Source organism: Phyllobates terribilis, unplaced genomic scaffold, assembly GCF_046119375.1.
Source record: "Phyllobates terribilis strain yellow unplaced genomic scaffold, ASM4611937v1 Scaffold_5__5_contigs__length_657084704, whole genome shotgun sequence".
NCBI classification, from domain to species: domain Eukaryota; kingdom Metazoa; phylum Chordata; class Amphibia; order Anura; family Dendrobatidae; genus Phyllobates; species Phyllobates terribilis.
This window is the reverse complement of record NW_027362765.1, coordinates 396,800,707-396,826,488: the sequence shown is the minus strand read 5'-3', so window position 1 is coordinate 396,826,488 and position 25,782 is coordinate 396,800,707. Positions and strand designations below refer to the sequence as shown.

Here is a 25,782-nt window from a genome sequence, read left to right as displayed (position 1 = left end):
TTTTAATAAATAAAATATTATAACTTTATTTAATAACAAGCTATTCACATTTGCAGGTTGAGAAAACGTTTTATACTAAATCGCTTTTAAGAAGCTGCGTCCAGGACGTACCTGGTGCTGCGCAGACAGGGGCTCGTTCCCCACCATCCTTCATCTATTCCCGGCACTGATTGACCTGAACATGGGCCGATAAAAGAATAGTAACACATGGCGAGTGAATGTAAAGGAGTGTCCTATACAGAGGCCTGTGCCTGCACAGGAAAAATACATTTACCAACATCGGCATACGGATATGTGAAAAAGTAAAGACACCCTATCCACATTGTGCTTCACCTGTACAAGCCACGTGCCCAGGAAAAAAATATAGCAATGGGTGGCTTAGTGTGTGTACGGGCACTGTATGCGTCTGGTGCCACGTGCTGCTTATTTGGCCAAACAAGTTGTACCCCCTCTCGGATATTGTTCTTTGGACAGATAATGTAAAAAGAGCGTTATTTGGCCACAAGGCATTTCACCAGAAGAAATCTGACACCAGCAGTGTAAAGCATGGTGGCAGAAATGTTTGAGACTGTACCTGTGCATTTAAGAAACTTGTCAAAAGTTGCATAGATTAAAAATAATCCTCCATGGAGACGTGAGAAAAAAAAATGTCATCCATAGGTGATATGTAAAAAAAAATAAAAAAAAAAAAAAAATCAACATTTACACGAGGTGTCCTAACTTTTTCACATAACTGTATCGCTCTCTGAAGACCTGGGTGCATCTGTATAGGTGCCTCCATTTTTACTTGGCAAGAGGGAGGGAAGGATCTAAACCCATTTAAATGGTTAAAAAGTAGTAACCTGTTCAAAGGATGTGTGATAACTTCTAAATCGCTGGAGGTCTGACCGTTAGGACCCCCATCAATCCTGAGAACGGGGCTCCCTGGTAGCCAGTGCATGTGTATCACTGCTCCAATTCTTCTTGAAGGGACGACCAGAAAAATGGAAGATCAGTACTCATCTTTCTCACCGGTATCCAATCCTATCCCTGTTCTCCAGATTTAGGCGGGTCCCAGCAGTAAGACCACCACTGCTCAGCATCCTCTAGATAGGTGATAACTTTTAATGTTGGGATTAACCCTCTAAATACACCAATATGTTACAATCTATCTGGGGTGATGACACCATTGGTGCTACGTCAGGAATAAAACTATAAAACCTGTGATCATTTACCCCAAAGTGGAGTTTTGCTCTCATACAAAGGTCTACAGAAATCTGTACGTCCCCAAATCCCCTGCAGAACACGTGGAAGCCGAGCAGTCTGTGTGGATGAGCAACCCTGAAGATCTCACACTTCATAATAACCATGGCGAGAAGAACGCAGCAAAGTGGAACAGACCAGCCATTCCGGTGTAAGCAAGGCACGGCGTCCGCTCTGTACGGTGCGTCGTCACTGAACGACAGTCTCATTCTCCTCGCTCTTTGGTGTGAGCTGATCCAGGACGTTGATGAGCACGCTCAGTCTCTCAGGCAGCGTGGAGCACTTGTTAGTCGAAGCCCTTAACAGACTGGAGTAAACTTGTTTATAGTTTTTCAGAGAGGCCTCCTCGTCGGCAGGATTGCTAGAAGACAGAAATCAGACGGGTCAGTGCTTATACTTATTGATGAGTGCAAGTGTTCGTTACTCGAGTTTGCACAGAGTATAGCGGGTGTATGCTCGAGTCCCCACAGCCTCATTTTTCCCGGCTGTTGAACAGCAACAAAAAGCAAAATATGCGGGGATTGCCCGATATAGATATATACACACACATACATACAGTACAGACCAAAAGTTTGGACACACCTTCTCATTTAAAGATTTTTCTGTATTTTCTTGACTATGAAAATTGTACATTCACACTGAAGGCATCAAAACTATGAATTAACACATGTGGAATTATATACTTAACAAAAAAGTGTGAAACAACTGAAAATATGTCTTATATTCTAGGTTCTTCAAAGTAGCCACCTTTTGCTTTGATGACTGCTTTGCACACTCTTGGCATTCTCATGATGAGCTTCAAGAGGTAGTCACCGGAAATGGTTTTCACTTCACAGGTGTGCCCTGTCAGGTTTAATAAGTGGGATTTCTTGCCTTATAAATGGGGTTGGGACCATCAGTTGTGTTGTACAGAAGTCTGGTGGATACACAGCTGATAGTCCTACTGAATAGACTGTTAGAATTTGTATTATGGCAAGAAAAAAGCAGCTAAGTAAAGAAAAACGAGTGGCCATCATTACTTTAAGAAATGAAGGTCAGTCAGTGCGAAAAATTGGGCAAACTTTGAAAGTGTCCCCAAGTGCAGTTGCAAAAACCATCAAGCGCTACAAAGAAACTGGCTCACATGAGGACCACCCCAGGAAAGGAAGACCAAGAGTCACCTCTGCTTCTGAGGATAAGTTTATCCGAGTCACCAGCCTCAGAAATCGCAGGTTAACAGCAGCTCAGATTAGAGACCAGGTCAATGCCACACAGAGTTCTAGCAGCAGACACATCTCTACAACAACTATTAAGAGGAGACTTTGTGCAGCAGGCCTTCATGGTAAAATAGCTGCTAGGAAACCACTGCTAAGGACAGGCAACAAGCAGAAGAGACTTGTTTGGGCTAAAGAACACAAGGAATGGACATTAGACCAGTGGAAATCTGTGCTTTGGTCTGAGGAGTCCAAATTTGAGATCTTTGGTTCCAACCACCGTGTCTTTGGGCGACGCAGAAAAGGTGAATGGATGGACTCTACATGCCTGGTTCCCACCGTGAAGCATGGAGGAGGAGGTGTGATGGTGCTTTGCTGGTGACACTGTTGGGGATTTATTCAAAATTGAAGGCATACTGAACCAGCATGGCTACCACAGCATCTTGCAGCGGCATGCTATTCCATCAAGGTTTGCGTTTAGTTGGACCATAATTTATTTTTCAACAGGACAATGACCCCAAACACACCTCCAGGCTGTGTAAGGGCTATTTGACCAAGAAGGAGAGTGATGGGGGGCTGCGCCAGATGACCTGGCCTCCACAGTCACCAGACCTGAACCCAATCGAGATGGTTTGGGGTGAGCTGGACCGCAGAGTGAAGGCAAAAGGGCCAACAAGTGCTAAGCATCTCTGGGAACTCCTTCAAGATTGTTGGAAGACCATTTCCGGTGACTACCTCTTGAAGCTCATCAAGAGAATGCCAAGAGTGTGCAAAGCAGTCATCAAAGCAAAAGGTGGCTACTTTGAAGAACCTAGAATATAAGACATATTTTCAGTTGTTTCACACTTTTTTTGTTAAGTATATAATTCCACATGTGTTAATTCATAGTTTTGATGCCTTCAGTGTGAATGTACAATTTTCATAGTCATGAAAATACAGAAAAATCTTTAAATGAGAAGGTGTGTCCAAACTTTTTGTCTGTACTATATATATATATATACACATACATACACACACACACGTGCATCTCACTACATTATAATATCATCAAAAAGTTAATTTATTTCAGTTCTTTAATACAAAAAGTGAAACATATATTATATAGAGTCATTACAGACAGAGTGATCTATTTCAAGCGTTTATTTCTGGTAATGTTGATGATTATGGCTTACAGTCAATGAAAACACAAAAGTCATTATCTCAGTAAATCAGAATAATTAACAGAAAACACCTGCAAAGGCTTCCTAAGCGTTTAAAAAGGTCCCTTAGTCTGTTTCAGTAGGCTCCACAATCATGGGGAAGACTGCTGACTTGACAGATGTCCAGAAGGCAGTCATTGACACACTCCACAAGGTCCCAGAGTCTGGAGGAAGAGTGGAGAGGCCACAATCCAAGCTGCTTGAGGTCTAGTGTGAAGTTTCCACAATCAGTGATGGTTTGGGGAGCCATGTCATCTGCTGGTGGAGGTCCACTGTGTTTTATCAAGACCAAAGTCAGCGCAGCCGTCTACCAGGACATTTTAGAGCACTTCATGCTTCCCTCTGCCGACAAGCTTTTTGGAGATGGAAATGTCATTCTCCAGCAGGACTTGGCCCCTGTCCACACTGCCAAAAGTACCAATACCTGGTTTACACACAACAGTATCACTGTGCTTGATTGGCAGCAAACTCGCCTGACCTTAACCCCATAGAGAATCTATTATAGAGAATCTATGGGGTATTGTCAGGAGGAAGATGAGAGACCCCAGACCCAACAATGCAGACGAGCTGAAGGCGGCTATCAAAGCAACCTGGGCTTCCATAACACCTCAGCAGGGCCACAGGCTGATCGCTCCATGCCACATTGCCGCATTGATGCAGTAATTGATGCAAAAGGAGCCCGACCAAGTATTGAGGGCATTTACTTAACATACATTTCAGTAGGACAACATTTCAGATTATAAAAACATTTTTCAAGCTGTTATAAATTATTCTAATTTACTGAGATAATGACTTTTGTGTTTTCATTGGCTGTAAGCCATAATCATCAACATTAACAGAAATAAACACTTGAAATAGATCACTCTGTATGTAATGACTCTATATAATATATGTTTCACTTTTTGTATTGAAGAAATGAAATAAATTAACTTTTTGATGATATTCTAATTTTGTGAGAAGCACTTGTATGTGCGCACGATCAGGAATTGCTTGCAGAAATTTCTGCAGCGTTCCTGCATCATTTGGCAGTAAAAACGCTGCAGAAAAAATCTGCAGCGTTTTTGCCTGCGGATTTGCCATGTGTTTTTTTCCAGTACATTGTATTGTGCTTCTTTTTATGCTGCTTCCTTTTTGCGCATAAAATTCAGTCAGGAAAAATCCTGATCATGTGCACAGATCTTCCAAAATGTCATAGGAAATCATGGGATTAAGTTTGCAATGCGTTTTTGACCCATTTCTGAGTGGAAAAAACGCACCAAAAATGCACATAGCCTTAATATGTTTTTTTTTTTTTTTTTTAAATATTAATGGCTTAAAAATGCTAGATATCAAAACTTTCGAATCCTACTGTTTCCCCTAAGCAGCACCCAACTGGAAGAAGCCGAGCTTTCTAACACTATGACAACTATTCCTGCTTGAGGCGAAAAGAACAGACATGAAGAATTTTTTTTTACGCTTTCCGACAACTTCATATCCCTCCTCCCTCAAAACTTTGCTTTCCCTGTAATTTCTCCGTTATCTACAGTTTGTTATTTATCCTCTTCAGGAAAGCACTTCTGCCTCCACGTGTGATGATCGCCCCCTTTCCCCAGGAATCGATCTAACTTTATAAGGTCCTATGCACTAGATGGGAGAGATCACTAGTCAGATAACACGTGAAGTATGGGGGGCTTCGGTGTTACACTATGGTAATGTATGAAGCCGAAGCACATTTCCTGCTGCTGCCCCTGATCTATTCCTCCGTGCGCCTCGATGGCACAGAGCGAGGCGCTTAGAATTGATGACAGGGCCCGTACATAAAGCTAATTTACCTCTGCAGATTAGTGATCCTGGCAGCAAATACAGTGTATATAAAAGAGATAAAGACGTGCAGGTTTCCTTATATTACGCCTTAAGCCGATGAAATATCATGACACCAGAGAGCAGAAACAATTACCAGTTTTGGACAATTACACTAAACAAGCATCTCTTTAGGATGCGGCGCGAGGCTGGGTGACATACGGCGTGTTTCTATTGCCATCTTGTGGATAACTCCTGCCCGTGTGCTTTATAGGCACAGCTTAAACCTGGCTAATGAGCTTCTAAATCTTGGTCATACAGAAGACAACTTGGATCGAACGCCAGAGGTTACTGTAAATGTGCTACAGTTATGGTGGTTTACGGGATTTGGGGGTACTTGAACATTGCGGGAAATATTACTAATTTTTTCTTGCTAGAAGGTTCACTTGATCAGAAGCTAAAAAGCTATAAAGCTATGGACACCTTTAGCTAATAAAACTGCACTGAGTTTCAGTCTGAAATATTCATTCATTTTCAGGCCACTGACATGCAGTTTGCAGCCTGATCCAAGTTTCAGATTTCTGGGAGTGGCTCTCCCTGTAATATAGGCTGGATGTGAGTTCTGCATGTATCCAGGGTACTGCTTCTCTTCACTAACTCGTATTCTGCACTTCCTACCTTTTTTGTGCTTTTTTTTTTTATAGCCTGTTTTCTCTGCCCTCTCTGAGACTGTACATGCTTTCTCCAGTCTCATTACAGATCTGCGTACAACCCCCTCTGTGCTGTTAGGACTACCAATGAGAGAAGAGAGAACATGGAGAGATGTCAGCAGAACCAGGAGATGAGACGGATTTGTAACATTTTTGCAGAGCGCTCAGCCTGGGAAAGGCCTGGGAAGCTCTACAGCAGCAAAATAACAGAAAAGTTTTAAGGAAAACTAATTGGATAGTTGCTTAAATTTGCATTTACTGCAATTTTGCAAGAAATTGGTGCAAATTTTAAGGTTAATTTCTGATGTGCTGACAGCCCAAAAAAATGTGCCATCATCACCACCGCTGCAGGCAATCAGCAAACTTGACTTATAAGTACCTCGGCCTGGCAGTCGCCACTTACCTGCTCTTTTTCTTTGAAGATAAAAGCTTCACAAATTGTAAAAGGACAAAAGACAATCGAGACTCGAATATACTCAGAAGTTTCACAACTTCTTCCTTCCGGATGTTACCCGGGGAGTCGGCGGCCAGCTCTTTCCTTTCCTCCGGCCCCTGTGCAGGAGAAGGACGTATAGATACATAAGGAGGTATGTGGTTTTCCAGAATGATTGCCCTTTCTCAATACTCGGCAGACGGTGAATAAACACTGAATGAGACACTATTGCTTCTAACATTGCTCTGCTGCTGAATATCAATGGGCGGCAGATTGGCCCGGGAATGTATCACATTAATAAGCCATTCTGTGTAAAGCACAGTGCGACAGATGAAGAACAAAAAAAGAAACTCCTATGGATTGCAGGAGCTTAGTCATTTTTCCCCCTTACCTTTTGGCTCAAATCACATTTCTAGATTTTAGAGCAAAGCCCGGGCTCCGCACCGCTCGTAAGAACAGTCCTGGCAGGGAGGGAGAGGTGCTGCAACGAAGCTGCGACTTGTACAGTAATCTGATCTTGTGCCACTTGAATAATCCACGCCTAACACAGGAATTTTATTATTTGGTGCTGGATAAAATAAAAAAAAGCAGCCCTGCTATGGTTTTTTCTTTTTACATTTACATGTGGTTGGACTGTAATGTTACACAGAGTGTAAATTTTGCATATTTTCTGCAACAAATGATTTGCTTAGAGAAAATCCTCAGCTTACTACAGTACCAGCATTGTGAAAGAGATATAATCTCATTCCAACACTGCAGGAAAAAGAAAATCTGTAACTTAAAATTGACATTGTAAATCCGAAATCCGCAGACGTCCTTGAGTGTTTCATTCTTTGCAATGAGCCGAGTGAAATATTTGGAATGTCTGCTACTTACCCTAAATGCGTAATATTTTCATCAAAACTATGAATTAACACATGTGGAATTATATACTTAACAAAAAAGTGTGAAACAACTGAAAATATGTCTTATATTCTAGGTTCTTCAAAGTAGCCACCTTTTGCTTTGATGACTGCTTTGCACACTCTTGGCATTCTCTTGATGAGCTTCAAGAGGTAGTCACCGGAAATGGTCTTCCAACAATCTTGAAGGAGTTCCCAGAGATGCTTAGCACTTGTTGGCCCTTTTGCCTTCACTCTGCGGTCCAGCTCACCCCAAACCATCTCGATTGGGTTCAGGTCTGGTGACTGTGGAGGCCAGGTCATCTGGCGTAGCACCCCATCACTCTCATTCTTGGTCAAATAGCCCTTACACAGCCTGGAGGTGTGTTTGGGGTCATTGTCCTGTTGAAAAATAAATGAAGGTCCAACTAAACGCAAACCGGATGGAATAGCATGCCGCTGCAAGATGCTGTGGTGGCCATGCTGGTTCAGTATGCCTTCAATTTTGAATAAATCCCCAACAGTGTCACCAGCAAAGCACCATCACACCATCACACCTCCTCCTCCATGCTTCACGGTGGGACCCAGGCATGTAGAGTCCATCCGTTCACCTTTTCTGAGTCGCACAAAGACACGGGGGTTGGAACCAAAGATCTCAAATTTGGACTCATCAGACCAAAGCACAGATTTCCACTGGTCTAATGTCCATTCCTTGTGTTCTTTAGCCCAAACAAGTCTCTTCTGCTTGTTGCCTGTCCTTAGCAGTGGTTTCCTAGCAGCTATTTTACCATGAAGGCCTGCTGCACAAAGTCTCCTCTTAACAGTTGTTGTAGAGATGTGTCTGCTGCTAGAACTCTGTGTGGCATTGACCTGGTCTCTAATCTGAGCTGCTGTTAACCTGCGATTTCTGAGGCTGGTGACTCGGATAAACTTATCCTCAGAAGCAGAGGTTACTCTTGGTCTTCCTTTCCTGGGGCGGTCCTCATGTGAGCCAGTTTCTTTGTAGCGCTTAATGGTTTTTGCAACTGCACTTGGGGACAATTTCAAAGTTTTACCAATTTTTCGCACTGACTGACCTTCATTTCTTAAAGTAATGATGGCCACTTGTTTTTCTTTACTTAGCTGCTTTTTTCTTGCCATAATACAAATTCTAGCAGCCTATTCAGTAGGACTATCAGCTGTGTATCCACCAAACTTCTGCACAACACAACTGATGGTCCCAACCCCATTTATAAGGCAAGAAATCCCACTTATTAAACCTGACAGGGCACACCTGTGAAGTGAAAACCATTTCCGGTGACTACCTCTTGAAGCTCATCAAGAGAATGCTAAGAGTGTGCAAAGCAGTCATCAAAGCAAAAGGTGGCTACTTTGAAGAACCTAGAATATAAGACATATTTTCAGTTGTTTCACACTTTTTTGTTAAGTATATAATTCCACATGTGATAATTCATAGTTTTGATGCCTTCAGTGTGAATGTACAATTTTCATAGTCATGAAAATACAGAAAAATCTTTAAATGAGAAGGTGTGTCCAAACTTTTCGTCTGTACTGTTCCTGGCTGCAATTTCGCAGCTAGACTCTGATTCAAGCTGCCTGCAGTTTGTGAGCAGAATTAATAAAATTACAGGTTCACAATTATTTTATTGAACCTTTTAATCTTTTTTTTTTTACTGTTCTTTTGTCCCATTAGGGAACTTGAAGCTCTGATTGCCTGATCACTTACATAATCATTTATGCTCATCAGTGCTACACCAAAAGTCAAACTGTTAAGTCAAACTCCTTAGATGCAGCGGTTTCTATTGACAGCTGCATCTAAAGGAGTCATCTCTGATCTAGGTCACCACAATGGGATGTTGGCTGTATATTGCATCCTCCATCACTGCCGACGTCTCATGTCCATGCTGTACCCCTCATCACCACTCTTTGGGCCGAGAGACCATAGTGAGGTCACTACAGCGGGGTATGACCCAACGATCATGGTAGGTAGTGGAGCAGCAAAGGGCTCTAGTCTAATAAGTGCATTTTACTGTTTTAGGAAAATTATGTTTTTCAGTTTTGTAAAACTTTGACGGAAAGGTGTGCTACCATGAGATCGGACTAGAGAAAAGGACGTACGGCTACCCTTAAAAGTCATCCGAGATCTGCATTCCGCCTCCATACCAAGTCTATGGATGTCTACGTCTGCTCAAGCATTCAGAGCCCACAGTATATTTTCTTGATGAGGAAGTCGCGGCTGCGGAGATGCAAAATGAAATTCATGAACGCGTTTCCCAGAGGCAAAGAGGAAAGTGACAAATCGGCAGAGACACTGCAGAGGCTAATAAAATGCTGATCAAGTGCAGAACGGCAGCGACGGGTAAATGCAGCAGAGCCGGAGTCACCAGGAACAAGCTTCACAATCGTTTAGACAAAATTGCCCTTGAGATGATCCACAAAATCAACACAGTTGTCCTTGTGCTAAAATGAATCAGCCCTGCTGCCTGGGTCCATAACATGGTGATGCCTGGAGGAAGAAGGGCAGGTGACATCCGATGCACGAGGCATCTGTCACACACCCACATATTGTGCTATAAACACCCCATGCTGTCTCCTCCCCAACTAATAGGAAAATGGGGGAGCTGTCCCCGAACCCCATTTACTAGAAAGCATGCCAAGAGCTGGAGTCTACCAAGCGATGCAGGCGCAGGCAATTTTTTTCTAATTGCACCGTGCATTTACAAAAGTCTTCACGCCTCTTTTCTAGAGGGAAAAAGTTGAAAAAAAAAAAAGATGGCTTTTGCACAAAAATGTTTACTTTTTTTTCTGCGGCTGATTGAGGGGGACTTGGACGAATGGCGTCTCAACAAGTTTACACTGTAATTTGGCATAAGTGACAGCGAAAGTGGTGCACGGACAGCCCAAGATGTTCCAGGTCTTTCTCTGTATAAGACTGGCATTTGAAATGCCAGCCTTAATGAATCCCCCCCACTTTGTGCTTAGTAAATTGTGGCATCATAGGACTGGGTAAAACTTTGTGCAATAATTACATCCAGTCGTCATCAGTCCTAATACCAGCGGTGCCCGGTGTCAGACCTATCTGAAGTCATCAATATTCTATGCCTGGACAACCCCTTTAAGACTGGGCTATTAGGCAAGTGTCTAAAAGCTTTAACACATTTCTTGTTCAATCTTTCAAATTATTTATGCATCTTTCTCATTATTTCACATCTTATATTTTTCGGGTTTAATTTATGCACTTTTTTTCATTACTTCAAATTTTTTCTATTTATAATAAATTGTTTTTTTTGTTGTTTTTTTTATAAGTGCATTTCTTTCTTTTTTTTCCAAAATATTTATGCATTTTACATTATTCTCCCAAATAATTGATGTATTTTTTTTGCAAACAATTTCAGCATATGTTCATTATTTCATGTAATTTTTACATGAATTTCTGTATTTTATTCCCAATATTCCATGCATTTTTTCCCTAATAAATGTATGCGTCTTTAATTCATGGCTTATTATTTTTAATTTACATTATTGCAGCAAATGTATTTCTTGCCACAAGCAGCATGTTACATGGGTTGCCTGTAAGTAGATCTCTGGGGCTGATGGATCTAGCACAGCGCTCAGCACCGGAGAGCTGGTGGACGAGCAGCGCAGGGATTTATGGTAATAAGCGGAGAGGTTTCCCATTCGGAGCACAGATGAGGCACATTAGTAGTCGGCGTCCTAATTAGATGCAGTGAGGAAGTCGCAGTCAGCACTTTCCCGGCCTCAGAAAACTTCTTACCTGATCACTTTCACACTCTGGTTCTGCATGAAGGACAACAAAAGCACAGCGCGTTTTCATCATAATCTCCAGCGCTCCGTACAGGCTCTTCAGCTTCCCCGCACTGCTGCTCTGACCTGGACACATTACAGAACACCAAGCAAAGGGAGAAGTTAGAAGAAAGAGAAAAGGATTTTCAGAATGGACACTATTACATCATAATGGGCGTCAATTTCCACTAAAATGTAAGGGGATAGCAGAGGGGGTGGCGGCAAAGGGGGTAGCAGAGGAGGGCAGCAAAGGGGTGGCAGAGGAGGGAGTAGCAGAGCGAGCGGCAAGGGGGGTAGCAGAGAGGGCGGCAAGGGGGGTAGCAGAGCGGGCGGCAAGGGGGGTAGCAGAGCGGGCGGCAAGGGGGGTAGCAGAGCGGGCGGCAAGGGGGGTAGCAGAGCGAGCGGCAAGGGGGGTAGCAGAGCGAGCGGCAAGGGGGGTAGCAGAGCGAGCGGCAAGGGGGGTAGCAGAGCGAGCGGCAAGGGGGGTAGCAGAGCGAGCGGCAAGGGGGGTAGCAGAGCGGGCGGCAAGGGGGGTAGCAGAGCGGGCGGCAAGGGGGGTAGCAGAGCGGGCGGCAAGGGGGGTAGCAGAGCGGGCGGCAAGGGGGGTAGCAGAGCGGGCGGCAAGGGGGGTAGCAGAGAGGGCGGCAAGGGGGATAGCAGAGAGGGCGGCAAGGGGGATAGCAGAGAGGGCGGCAAGGGGGGTAGCAGAGAGGGCGGCAAGGGGGGTAGCAGAGAGGGCGGCAAGGGGGGTAGCAGAGAGGGCGGCAAGGGGGGTAGCAGAGAGGGCGGCAAGGGGGGTAGCAGAGAGGGCGGCAAGGGGGGTAGCAGAGAGGGCGGCAAGGGGGGTAGCAGAGAGGGCGGCAAGGGGGGGTAGCAGAGAGGGCGGCAAGGGGGGTAGCAGAGAGGGCGGCAAGGGGGGTAGCAGAGAGGGCGGCAAGGGGGGTAGCAGAGAGGGCGGCAAAGGGGGGGGGTGCGATAGACAATGAACAAGCTGTAAAGGGTGGGAAAGGGTCAGAGCGAGTGAGGTTATGAGGAACCCGGACTGAGCGAGCGCACAAAACAAGAGGCAGAAAGTGAGAGAGTAAATAGATAAGAGTGAGTGATAGATCGAGTGCAAGGTACAGATAGCGACAGTGAGCAAAAGAGAAAGGGTGCACGAATGACAGATTGATAGGCAGACGAGAGCGAGCAGAGGGATCGGGGGAATGAGGGCATGGGTGGGATCGGGGCAGGGACCTCGTACAGTTTGGAGGATCAGTACAGTAGGATTGCAGGATCAGACTCAGGAAAGGTTACACTGGATGGAGAGAGGACACATGAGAATGCATTAGCTTGGTCACCGGCATACAAGATTGCATTAACTTGCGGACGGCTGTCCCGGCTTCATGTTATAACAGGATCTGTATTTCCAGCTTAAGCCCTCAGCATTTTCCAAGTGTTTGTATATCCACTTAGCGAGGCGTTCGTGTTCGCAGCCCAATCTCATAGCAGACACATTTCATATCAGGAACTGTCACCAATTCGGCGGATTAGGCCGGCGCTGCGCTACTGACACTATTTGGCATGAAGTGTGAACCAGGTTGAGCAGAAAAGCCCCCTTTTTCTTTTTTTCCTCCTTTCTTTCAGCAGAACAATTTTTCAGTTGAATTAATCGGATTTGCACATTTTGGGTAAATGTAGCCGGCAGGTCTATAATTCCCAGGGTCAGGAGCCACCCATGTGCGGAGGTTTTATCGTAATGAGCATCTTTGTTTGCATGTTCGGCACATGCTGCCTGTACATCTGCTGGTATAATGCCCTCTGGCAGGACACCCGCCGCAGACATTGGCGGCACGGCGCCATCACACAACAAATTAAAGTGGGTGAGGGGAGAAAAAGGATTTTATCGAAATTGTCATTTTCATGCAAGTCACGATTTTTGCAAAATGAGAGCGAAACGCACTAAAATGCTTATACTGCACGGCGTCCTCTTACCACCTCCTTGTTAGAGGAACCTGCTACAACACTGGAAACCTCACCTAACCCAGCAGCCGTAATGCGGATTCTATTGTGTAATGGATATATAGTGTTAAACACGTAAAAAATGTACTTACTGGACATCTGAAACTCCGCAAAGGCCACTCGCTCTAGTTGTACCCTGAGCAGTTCACATGGAGAGTCTTTCAGAAGCTGGAAGAGTTTCGCTGCTTTGCTGTAATGAAGATCTGCCATGAGCCGGTGCTGCTTCCTCAGGTGTTCATCGCCCACCTGCAATATGACCAGGAGTCGGTACAGAGGAATGCATTACACTATGATTTCATCCCTGCCAGTCTATGTATAATTTTCCTTCAGCGATTATTTATTTAGTTACAATTACTGGCCACAGCGCTGATGCAAACGTGTGCTCCTCCCCTTGAGGAAGCAATAAGGCGAAACCTTTACCTTTTTCACTTAATTTATATATAGTATAATGGACAGGGTTCCCCTCCGTGATACTATTCATTGATGGCCCTCTTTCCTCTTTATTTGACCTTACACACGTTTTTTGACTATTTTCTAATAAACATACTTTTGATGTGATTTGGTGGTTTATGCTCACTTCAGCAGCTGTGTATTTTTGTGTCTACAGTATAGGTGTACTCCAACACTCATTTCAGGTTTTTTTTTTCCTTCCATTTTGTTCCCAACCTACCAATACATTATTTGCTATATTAATATCTTGTTTCTAATTATTGCAGCCAGATATTGGAAATGCTTGGAAATACTTTGAAGATTTAAAAAGTCAGCCGGGGACTACGCACATTGGTCGACTAGTCTATAAAATACAAAAAATAAAAAAAATTAGTTGTCTCTCCTGGTGTCGAAACTTGGATGCATCTTACGCAGCACTGGCGGAGAAGAAAGTAAATCGGTTAAGATGAGAATTAGTCGCTTCCTTTAAGAAGCGGAGCCGCCTACCTGGTTGCGCAGGCAGCTGTGATACATGGAGGCGAGCCTATGATGGATGGTGGCGGCTCGGTACTGGCACAGGGGCTGTCGGGCAGACACGGAGTCCACATCACAGTATTTCAAAGACTTCATCATGGTCTCGGTGACTTCCCTCTCGATCTGTGAAAGCACAGAACAGAATGGCTGAGCACAGCGCCTGCTGTTCTGCACATATAAAAACAACGATTTGAGGTGCAGTTAGTGTCTAAGGCTACGTTCACACACAAAGAAAAAATTCTGTGCAGATTCTATGGCGGATTTACTGCATACAAAGAAATCAGATGCTGCTTGTATACATGTTCACAGCGTAGGTTAATCATTTTGCAAATCATCCGCAGCGTAGGGATCAATGTCTCAAAATTTAGTTCGATTTGACGCTACTTATAATCTGCGATGAAATTTTCTGTACCCAAATCCGGAGGGAAAAACTGCGAATAAGCTCTATGGGCTTGTTCAGACCATTTTTAAAGCTTTTTTCACACCCTTTTTTTGTGCGCAGCTTTTTACAGAAGTAGCAAAATGAATGAGATTTCTAAAATCTCATTCACACGGTGCGCTTTTCTTTAGTATGTTTATTAAAAATCGCAGCATGTCAATTTTTTTAAAGAGTTTTTACTGAATTTTTTTCACTGTTGAGATCAAAACTGCTTAGCACCACAAAAATTACAGGGCATAAAGAACATACGTAATATCGGCAGCAGTTTTCCGGCCATAGCGTTAGTTTTTAATGCAGAAAAATGCTACATGTGAACAAGAACTAAGGGTAATTCCTCTACGTTACGTAATCTGGAAGTCAAGCAGAAGCCCCGGGTACATCCGAGACCCGACTTATTGCTAGTTATTATGTGGTTTACCGCTAGTAAAATCTGTTCAGGGGATTTAAACACTATTGTTCCTCTGTTACACCTCTTGGAAAAGAATCTACACAGTGTGACAAAGTAAGATGTAGTTAGAGAGTTCCAGCTTGTAGGCACAAAGCCATTTGACTACTAGGCATTAATATTCTTTTTTGTCAATTTATTTACACATTTCCAGGAGATATAACAGAGTAACAGCAGAGTAAAGGCGAAAAAAAAGTTAATTCAATGCCGTTATTTTTTGGGTAATTGGGTAAGAATAAAAACAGAGGTAACAAGTCACATAAACAGGAGAATATCCAGCTCAATGAACTTGTGAACAAACTTTTCTTTATTCATGGACGTGTCCAGCGGAGGATAAAACAGAATCAGGGGTACAGATTACATGATATATGACATCAACGCGTTTCAAGGGGCAGCGCACCCTTAATCATGATGGAGAGGTAACAAGTCCCTTTTAAAGGGATCTGTTAGCATGTTTTTACATATGGATGTACATACGACTGTATAGATGCTTGTCCCCCGATAAAAAGGATACCTTTTTTGTAGAGATCCGATGTGCCAGTCATGAGAAATCTAGTGTAGAAGACACACGCAAGTCAGGCTGGGAGTGCGTCAGGCCATTTGGAAGGCAGTACAACTGCCCGCACGCGCATTTTCAGCCTAATTTGCATATGGTTTCTACATTAGATTTCTCAGGACTGGCACATCAGAACTCTACAAAAAAGGTGTCATTTTTATTGGGGGATAAGCACCTATACAACCATACCACTACTATAAGAAACAAAGTGACGACAGATTGCTCTTAAAGGGATTTTCAGTTTGGATAACCCATATCCATTTTTGACTCTTCATGATCTGCTGATTTTGCCATGGGAAGAGACGAGCTAGTCTTCAGTCTCTGCAGGTGAAATAAAATCTGGGAGGTAGGAGAGCATTCTTCTAGAAAAATCGGGGTCTCTTGCACTATGATATCCATCCCCCCCAATCATGAAAAAGAAACATGGAACTGGGTTTACTGAAGCAGAAAAGTCCTATAAATAGTGAGACGCATGTTGCCTTTATTATGTGATATCTGCACAGAAAAATCGGATTCTGAAAAGCAACATATGGTCGAGAAGTGGAATGGAAGACATCGCCATCAATTCTGCAGACTTCCCTGCTACATAGACTGTGTAAAATCACTCTGCTCACATCAAAGATGAAGCGGTGACCTTAATGTCGTCTGACAGGCTGACTCGTACGTGTCACAAGGAATCATGAATATAGGCTGCTCGCGCAGCCCCCGCCGCCCACATACACCGGGGTTAGATCAGGAGCGCAGGGAAGACCCCCCCCCCGCAGTGCTGCTACATGTATGTGCAGGGACACAGCAGTGATTACTGGGGGGTGAAGACGGGCACTTCGATGCATCTGATCAGTGGGTGATGTCCCCCGACCATGCATTACGCGCGTCCCTCTGCACATCTGCAGGATGTGCTCCAGCACATAATCAAAAAGTTGGGAAATGAGGGAGACGTTTGATTGAGGCATTTTCAGTGCATACTAAAAGCGAGATGATCCTCGTAATCAGGACGTAAGGGAACGAGCTGCTCCGAGCAGCAGGAGATCACAAAAGTGAATTACTCTCTTTATGTAGATTTCAGATACAGTCACATTTCACTTGTGATGCAAATAACAGAGGACACAAAGCAAAGATTGCTACTAACCTGGTAAGGACGCTGGAATCAATGTCATGCTCCGACCATAAGAGTACATTAAGAAGTAGAACACGTACATTACAGTGCAAAAGGTTTAGGCGGGTGTGGGGGAAAAAATGCTGCACTGCAAGAACGCTTTCAATAATAAAAATGTTAATAGTTTATTTTTCTAAATCACATCAATATTTGGTGCCTTCATCAGCTCCTCAAGCTTACACTTGCACACAGTTTTAGAAGGAACTCAGCAGGGAGGTTAAACCAAACATTTAGGAGAACTAACCACAGATCTTCTGGTGCAGATTCTTCTGTATCTTTATGTAATCCCACACAGACTGGATGATGTTGAGATCAGGGCTCTGAGGAGCCGGTTCATCACTTCCAGGACTCCTTGTTCTTCTTTGCACTGAGGATAGTTCTTAACGACACGGTCTGTGTGTTTGGGGTTGTCTTGATGCAGAATAAATTTTGAGCCAATCAAACGCCTCCCTGGAGGTATTACATGATGGATGAGTATCTGACTCTACTTCTCAACACTGAGGACACCAAGAATTGGGTAACGTTGAGGACTGTGGTCAGCCAAAAAAAAATTAGTGCAACAGATGAAAGGCACATCATGATTACTTCTCTTTGAAATCAGAAGATGTCCAGCAGTGCCATCAACTCACAACTGGCAGCAACAGCTGGGATCCAGCTATACCCATATACAGTTTGGAGAAGTCTGTCCAGAAGTGATAATTGTGGTAAAGAAAACATACCTTCTACATGGAAACAAGGCCAAGCTACTCAACTATGCACAAAAACATACAAACTGGGGTGCAAAAAATGGCAGTCAAAATGTGAAATACTGGCTGAAATAGAAAGAAGCGTGGACAGGGGCCAAGTCCTGCTGGAGAATGACATTTCCATCTCCAAAAAGCTTGTCGGCAGAGGGAAGCATGAAGTGCTGTAAAATGTCCTGGTAGACGGATGCTCTGACTTTGGTCTTGATAAAACACAGTGGACCTACACCAGCAGATGACATGGCTCCCCAAACCATCACTGATTGTGGAAACTTCACACTAGACCTCCAGCAGCTTGGATTGTGGCCTCTCTACTCTTCCTCCAGACTCTGGGACCTTGATTTCCAAATGAAATGCAAAATTTACTTTGCATTTACTTAGTGTCAATGACTGCCTTCTGGACATCTGTCAAGTCAGCAGTCTTCCCCATGATTGTGGAACCTACTGAAAGACTAAGGGACCTTTTTAAACTCTTAGGAAGCCTTTGCAGGTGTTTTTTGTTAATTATTCTAATTTACTGAGATAATGACTTTTGTGTTTTCATTGGCTGTAAGCCATAATCATCAACATTAACAGAAAAATACTGGAAATAGATCACTCTGTTTGTAATGACTATGTAATATATGAGTTTCACTTTGTATTGAAGAACTGAAATAAATTAACTTTTTGATGATATACTAAGTTAGTGAGAAGCACCCATAGAACAGTCCCAGCAAATACTCAAGACGGTGCAAAATTAGAGTCTTACCCTTACCCTGGCTCAAGGGGGTTGAGCAGCTGCGATTTCGGGACCTCCAGGGCAGACTAACCCCACCAGTGGCACCCTGCTTTTGGCGGGCACCCAAAGAGAGGAGGTAACAACAAGCTTAGGAAGATGACAGTCCATTAAAGTACGGGGCCAGGATGCCAGAGGATCCCAACATGGCTTCTCCGAACATATCCATGGAACCAGGTGACCAGAGGGTCCCAACCTGGCTTCTCTGAGCGTATCCATGGTTTTCAGGTGACCGGAGGGTGCCAACCTTGCAACCCCAAATGTATCCATGGGTTCTGTGTCAATAAAGCAGATCTGTATTCCTCCAGCCAGGGCCATGATACTTTAGGCTGGCATCCTGTAGAATACAAATCTGTGTACCTGATGGAGCTATGTTGTCCTAGCTGATGCTCTGGCAAGTCACTCTGATTCTCCAGAGTCTCTCTTGGCTAAGATTTTGTAAAGTCCCTCATCCACAGGTCAAGGGGGGAGGTGGCAGGGGCTCATGTCTCATTGTTTGAGCATTTAATCAATTTCCATAGTCAATTCTCCAAGATGTTTGGAACAACCTCCTACCAAGTTCCTTCAAAAATTGTGTGCAAGTGACAAGTACCTGGAATGATTGATGACGGCAAAAGGCGGTCACCAAATATTGATTTGTTTTAGATTTTCCTTTTGTTCATTCACTTTGCATTTTTTGTTAATTGATAAATATAAATTATTAACACTTCTATTTTTGAAAGCTGCTTATTTCCAACAATTTTTTTCCCACACCTGCTTAAAACTTTTGTACAGTACTGTATATGACAAAACTTTATTACACATGGATAGACATTTCTTTAAAGTGTGCCTGTTCTTTCACACAAAACTTGTAGAAAGGAATGATCTTGTAGCCCTCATCCCATACAACATTGTAAGACAGCTTTCAATAATGCACTGAGGCTACCAAGGTCGAATGGCTAGCCTGTCCCAAACTGAAAGACCTTCCTGCATGCACTATTACAGAAATGAAAGTAGGAACAAAGAGACCCAGAGCCGCCCCCGCTTCCTACCCAGAGGAGAGACAGAGCCGGCCCCGCTTCCTACCCAGAGGAGAGACAGAGCCGGCCCCGCTTCCTACCCAGAGGAGAGACAGAGCCGCCCCCGCTTCCTACCCAGAGGAGAGACAGAGCCGCCCCCGCTTCCTACCCAGAGGAGAGACAGAGCCGCCCCCGCTTCCTACCCAGAGGAGAGACAGAGCCGCCCCCGCTTCCTACCCAGAGGAGAGACAGAGCCGCCCCAGCTTCCTACAGAGAGGAGAGACAGAGCAGCCCCCGCTTCCTACAGAGAGTACAGAGAGCCATCCCCCCTTCCTACAGGGGAAAGACAGAGTCGCCCCCGCATCCTACAGAGAGGAAAGACAGAGCCGTCCCCCCTTCCTACAGAGAGGAAAGACAGAGCCGTCCCCCCTTCCTACAGAGAGGATAGAAAGAGCCGCCCCCGCTTCCTACAGAGAGGAGAGACAGAGTAGCCAGCTTCCTACAGAGAGGAGAGACAGAGCAGCCCCAGCTTCCTACAGAGAGGAGAGACAGAGCAGCCCCCGCTTCCTACAGAGAGGAGAGACAGAGCAGCCCCCGCTTCCTACAGAGAGGAGAGACAGAGCAGCCCCCGCTTCCTACAGAGAGGAGAGACAGAGCAGCCCCCGCTTCCTACAGAGAGGAGAGACAGAGCAGCCCCCGCTTCCTACAGAGAGGAGAGACAGAGCAGCCCCCGCTTCCTACAGAGAGGAGAGACAGAGCAGCCCCCGCTTCCTACAGAGAGGAGAGACAGAGCAGCCCCCGCTTCCTACAGAGAGGAGAGACAGAGCAGCCCCCGCTTCCTACAGAGAGGAGAGACAGAGCAGCCCCCGCTTCCTACAGAGAGGAGAGACAGAGCAGCCCCCGCTTCCTACAGAGAGGAGAGACAGAGCAGCCCCCGCTTCCTACAGAGAGGAGAGACAGAGCAGCCCCCGCTTCCTACAGAGAGGAGAGACAGAGCAGCCCCCGCTTCCTACAGAGAGGAGAGACAGAGCCGCCCCCGCTTCCTACAGAGAGGAGAGACAGAGCCGCCCCCGCTTCCTACAGAGAGGAGAGACAGAGCCGCCCCCGCTTCCTACAGAGAGGAGAGACAGAGCCGTCCCCGCTTCCTACAGAGAGGAGAGACAGAGCCGCCCCGGCTTCCTACAGAGAGGAGAGACAGTGCCGCCCCCGCTTCCTACACAGAGGAGAGACAGTGCCGCCCCCGCTTCCTACAGAGAGTAGAGAGCCATCCCCCGCTTCCTACAGGGGAAAGACAGAGCCGCCCCCGCATCCTACAGAGAGGAGAGACAGAGCAGCCCCCGCTTCCTACAGAGAGGAGAGACAGAGCAGCCCCCGCTTCCTACAGAGAGGAGAGACAGAGCAGCCCCCGCTTCCTACACAGAGGAGAGACAGTGCCGCCCCCGCTTCCTACAGAGAGTAGAGAGCCATCCCCCGCTTCCTACAGGGGAAAGACAGAGCAGCCCCCGCTTCCTACAGAGAGGAGAGACAGAGCAGCCCCCGCTTCCTACAGAGAGGAGAGACAGAGCAGCCCCCGCTTCCTACAGAGAGGAGAGACAGAGCAGCCCCCGCTTCCTACAGAGAGGAGAGACAGAGCAGCCCCCGCTTCCTACAGAGAGGAGAGACAGAGCAGCCCCCGCTTCCTACAGAGAGGAGAGACAGAGCAGCCCCCGCTTCCTACAGAGAGGAGAGACAGAGCCGCCCCCCCTTCCTACAGAGAGGAGAGACAGAGCCGCCCCCGCTTCCTACAGAGAGGAGAGACAGAGCCGCCCCCGCATCCTACAGAGAGGAAAGACAGAGCCGTCCCCCCTTCCTACAGAGAGGATAGACAGAGCAGCCAGCTTCCTAAAGAGAGGAGAGACAGAGCCGCCCCCGCTTCCTACAGAGAGGAGAGAGAGAGCAGCCAGCTTCCTAAAGAGAGGAGAGACAGAGCCACCCCCGCATCCTACAGAGAGGAAAGACAGAGCCATCCCCCCGTTCCTACCCAGAGGAGAGACAGAGCCGCCCCCGCTTCCTACAGAGAGGAGAGACAGAGCCGCCCACGCTTCCTACAGAGAGGAGAGACAGAGCCGCTCCCGCTTCCTACAGGGGAAAGACAGAGCCGCCCCCGCATCCTACAGAGAGGAAAGACAGAGCCGTCCCCCCTTCCTACAGAGAGGATAGACAGAGCAGCCCGCTTCCTAAAGAGAGGAGAGACAGAGCCGCCCCAGCTTCCTACAGAGGAGAGACAGAGCAGCCCCCGCTTCCTACAGAGAGGAGAGACAGAGCAGCCCCCGCTTCCTACAGAGAGTAGAGACAGAGCCGCCCCCCCTTCCTACAGAGAGGAGAGACAGAGCCGCCCCCGCTTCCTACAGAGAGGAGAGACAGAGCAGCCAGCTTCCTAAAGAGAGGAGAGACAGAGCCGCCCCCGCATCCTACAGAGTGGAAAGACAGAGCCATCCCCCCTTCCTACAGAGAGGAGAGACAGAGCAGCCAGCTTCCTAAAGAGAGGAGAGACAGAGCCGCCCCCCCCATCCTACAGAGAGGAAAGACAGAGCGGTCCGCCCTTCCTACAGAGAGGATAGAAAGAGCAGCCAGCTTCCTACAGAGAGGAGAGACAGAGCAGCCCCCGCTTCCTACAGAGAGGAGAGACAGAGCAGCCCCCGCTTCCTACAGAGAGGAGAGACAGAGCAGCCCCCGCTTCCTACAGAGAGGAGAGACAGAGCCGCCCCCGCTTCCTACAGAGAGGAGAGACAGAGCCGCCCCCGCTTCCTACAGAGAGTAGAGACAGAGCCGCCCCCGCTTCCTACAGAGAGTAGAGACAGAGCCACCCCCCCTTCCTACAGAGAGTAGAGACAGAGCCGCCCCCCCTTCCTACCCAGAGGAGACAGAGCCGCCCCCGCTTCCTACAGAGAGGAGAGACAGAGCCGCCCCCGCTTCCTACAGAGAGGAGAGACAGAGCCGCCCCCGCTTCCTACAGAGAGTAGAGAGCCATCCCCCCTTCCTACAGGGGAAAGACAGAGCAGCCCCCGCATCCTACAGAGAGGAAAGACAGAGCAGCCCGCTTCCTAAAGAGAGGAGAGACCGAGCCGCCCCCGCTTCCTACAGAGAGGAGAGACAGAGCCGTCCCCACTTCCTACAGAGAGGAGAGACAGAGCCGCCCCCACTTCCTACAGAGAGGAGAGACAGAGCCGCCCCCGCTTCCTACAGAGAGGAGAGACAGAGCCGCCCCCCCCCTTCCTACAGGGGAAAGACAGAGCCGCCCCCGCATCCTACAGAGAGGAGAGACAGAGCCGCCCCGGCTTCCTACAGAGAGTAGAGACAGAGCCACCCCCCCTTCCTACAGAGAGTAGAGACAGAGCCGCCCCCCCTTCCTACCCAGAGGAGAGACAGAGCCGCCCCCGCTTCCTACAGAGAGGAGAGACAGAGCCGCCCACGCTTCCTACAGAGAGGAGAGACAGAGCCGCCCCCGCTTCCTACAGAGAGTAGAGAGCCATCCCCCCTTCCTACAGGGGAAAGACAGAGCCGCCCCCGCATCCTACAGAGAGGAAAGACAGAGCCGTCCCCCCTTCCTACAGAGAGGATAGACAGAGCAGCCCACTTCCTAAAGAGAGGAGAGACCGAGCCGCCCCCGCTTCCTACAGAGAGGAGAGACAGAGCCGCCCCCACTTCCTACAGGGGAAAGACAGAGCCGCCCCCGCTTCCTACAGAGAGGAAAGACAGAGCCGCCCACGCATCCTACAGAGAGGAAAGACAGAGCTGTCCCCCCTTCCTACAGAGAGGAGAGACAGAGCCGCCCCCGCTTCCTACAGAGAGGAGAGACAGAGCAGCCCCCGCTTCCTACAGAGAGGAGAGACAGAGCCACCCCCCCTTCCCACAAAGAGTAGAGACAGAGCCGCCCCCCCTTCCTACACAGAGGATAGACAGAGCCGCCCCCCTTCCTACAGAGAGTAGAGACAGAGCCGCCCCCCCTTCCTACCCAGAGGAGAGACAGAGCCGCCCCCCCTTCCTACCCAGAGGAGAGACAGAGCCGCCCCCCCTTCCTACCCAGAGGAGAGAGAGAGCCGCCCCCGCTTCCTACAGAAAGGAGAGACAGAGCCGCCCCCGCTTCCTACAGAGAGTAGAGAGCCATCCCCCCTTCCTACAGGGGAAAGACAGAGCCGCCCCCGCATCCTACAGAGGAAAGACAGAGCCGTCCCCGCTTCCTACAGAGAGGATAGACAGAGAAGCCCGCTTCCTAAAGAGAGGAGAGACAGAGCCGCCCCCGCTTCCTACAGAGGAGAGACAGAGCAGCCCCCGCTTCCTACAGAGAGGAGAGACAGAGCAGCCCCCGCTTCCTACAGAGAGTAGAGACAGAGCCGCCCCCCCTTCCTACAGAGAGTAGAGACACAGCCGCCCCCCCTTCCTACAGAGAGTAGAGACACAGCCGCCCCCCCTTCCTACCCAGAGGAGAGACAGAGCCGCCCCCCCTTCCTACCCAGAGGAGAGACAGAGCCGCCCCCGCTTCCTACAGAGAGGAGAGAGCCATCCCCCCTTCCTACAGGGGAAAGACAGAGCCGCCCCCGCATCCTACAGAGAGGAAAGACAGAGCCGTCCCCCCTTCCTACAGAGAGGAGAGACAGAGCAGCCCGCTTCCTAAAGAGAGGAGAGACAGAGCCGCCCCCGCTTCCTACAGAGAGGAGAGACAGAGCCGCCCCCCCTTCCTACAGAGAGTAGAGACAGAGCCGCCCCCGCTTCCTACAGAGAGGAGAGACAGAGCCGCACCCGCTTCCTACAGAGAGGAGAGACAGAGCCGCCCACGCTTCCTACAGAGAGGAGAGACAGAGCCGCCCCCGCTTCCTACAGAGAGTAGAGAGCCATCCCCCCTTCCTACAGGGGAAAGACAGAGCCGCCCCCGCATCCTACAGAGAGGAAAGACAGAGCCGTCCCCCCTTCCTACAGAGAGGTTAGACAGAGCAGCCCGCTTCCTAAAGAGAGGAGAGACCGAGCCGCCCCCGCTTCCTACAGAGAGGAGAGACAGAGCCGCCCCCGCTTCCTACAGAGAGGAGAGACAGAGCCGCCCCCGCTTCCTACAGAGAGGAGAGACAGAGCCGCCCCCGCTTCCTACAGAGAGGAGAGACAGAGCCGCCCCCCCTTCCTACAGGGGAAAGACAGAGCCGCCCACGCATCCTACAGAGAGGAAAGACAGAGCTGTCCCCCCTTCCTACAGAGAGGAGAGACAGAGCCGCCCCCGCTTCCTACAGAGAGGAGAGACAGAGCAGCCCCCGCTTCCTACAGAGGAGAGACAGAGCCGCCCCCGCTTCCTACAGAGAGGAGAGACAGAGCCGCCCCCCCTTCCCACAGAGAGTAGAGACAGAGCCACCCCCCCTTCCCACAAAGAGTAGAGACAGAGCCGCCCCCCCTTCCTACACAGAGGAGAGACAGAGCCGCCCCCCCTTCCTACACAGAGGATAGACAGAGCCGCCCCCCCTTCCTACAGAGAGTAGAGACAGAGCCGCCCCCCCTTCCTACCCAGAGGAGAGAGAGAGCCGCCCCCGCTTCCTACAGAGAGGAGAGACAGAGCCGCCCCCCCTTCCTACCCAGAGGAGAGAGAGAGCCGCCCCCGCTTCCTACAGAGAGGAGAGACAGAGCCGCCCCCCCTTCCTACCCAGAGGAGAGAGAGAGCCGCCCCCGCTTCCTACAGAGAGGAGAGACAGAGCCGCCCCCGCTTCCTACAGAGAGTAGAGAGCCATCCCCCCTTCCTACAGGGGAAAGACAGAGCCGCCCCCGCATCCTACAGAGGAAAGACAGAGCCGTCCCCCCTTCCTACAGAGAGGATAGACAGAGAAGCCCGCTTCCTAAAGAGAGGAGAGACAGAGCCGCCCCCGCTTCCTACAGAGGAGAGACAGAGCAGCCCCCGCTTCTTACAGAGAGGAGAGACAGAGCAGCCCCCGCTTCCTACAGAGAGGAGAGACAGAGCAGCCCCCGCTTCCTACAGAGAGTAGAGACAGAGCCGCCCCCCCTTCCTACAGAGAGTAGAGACACAGCCGCCCCCCCTTCCTACAGAGAGTAGAGACACAGCCGCCCCCCCTTCCTACCCAGAGGAGAGACAGAGCCGCCCCCCCTTCCTACCCAGAGGAGAGACAGAGCCGCCCCCGCTTCCTACAGAGAGGAGAGAGCCATCCCCCCTTCCTACAGGGGAAAGACAGAGCCGCCCCCGCATCCTACAGAGAGGAAAGACAGAGCCGTCCCCCCTTCCTACAGAGAGGAGAGACAGAGCAGCCCGCTTCCTAAAGAGAGGAGAGACAGAGCCGCCCCCGCTTCCTACAGAGAGGAGAGACAGAGCCGCCCCCCCTTCCTACAGAGAGTAGAGACAGAGCCGCCCCCGCTTCCTACAGAGAGGAGAGACAGAGCCGCCCCCGCTTCCTACAGAGAGTAGAGAGCCATCCCCCCTTCCTACAGGGGAAAGAC

The 25,782-nt window shown here is 48.3% G+C and overlaps 1 protein-coding gene across 3 annotated transcripts in view; it reads right to left on the bottom strand.

Annotated features, from left to right (window-relative positions):
• Positions 1-25,782, bottom strand: part of EDRF1 (erythroid differentiation regulatory factor 1) — a 75,276-nt gene continuing 49,494 nt past the window's right edge. The window contains exons 21-25 of one of the 3 annotated variants that reach the window (XM_073685033.1): positions 14,179-14,328; positions 13,335-13,488; positions 11,213-11,328; positions 6,527-6,675; positions 1-1,603 (exon numbers count right to left, since the gene is read on the bottom strand). In XM_073685033.1, coding sequence (XP_073541134.1) covers positions 1,432-1,603; positions 6,527-6,675; positions 11,213-11,328; positions 13,335-13,488; positions 14,179-14,328 — 741 coding nt within the window. In that variant the 3' untranslated portion in view covers positions 1-1,431. Of the gene's footprint in view, positions 1,604-6,526; positions 6,676-6,947; positions 7,125-11,212; positions 11,329-13,334; positions 13,489-14,178; positions 14,329-25,782 lie in introns of those variants that run through there. The other 2 variants (XM_073685034.1, XM_073685036.1) reach the window with 2 other exon arrangements.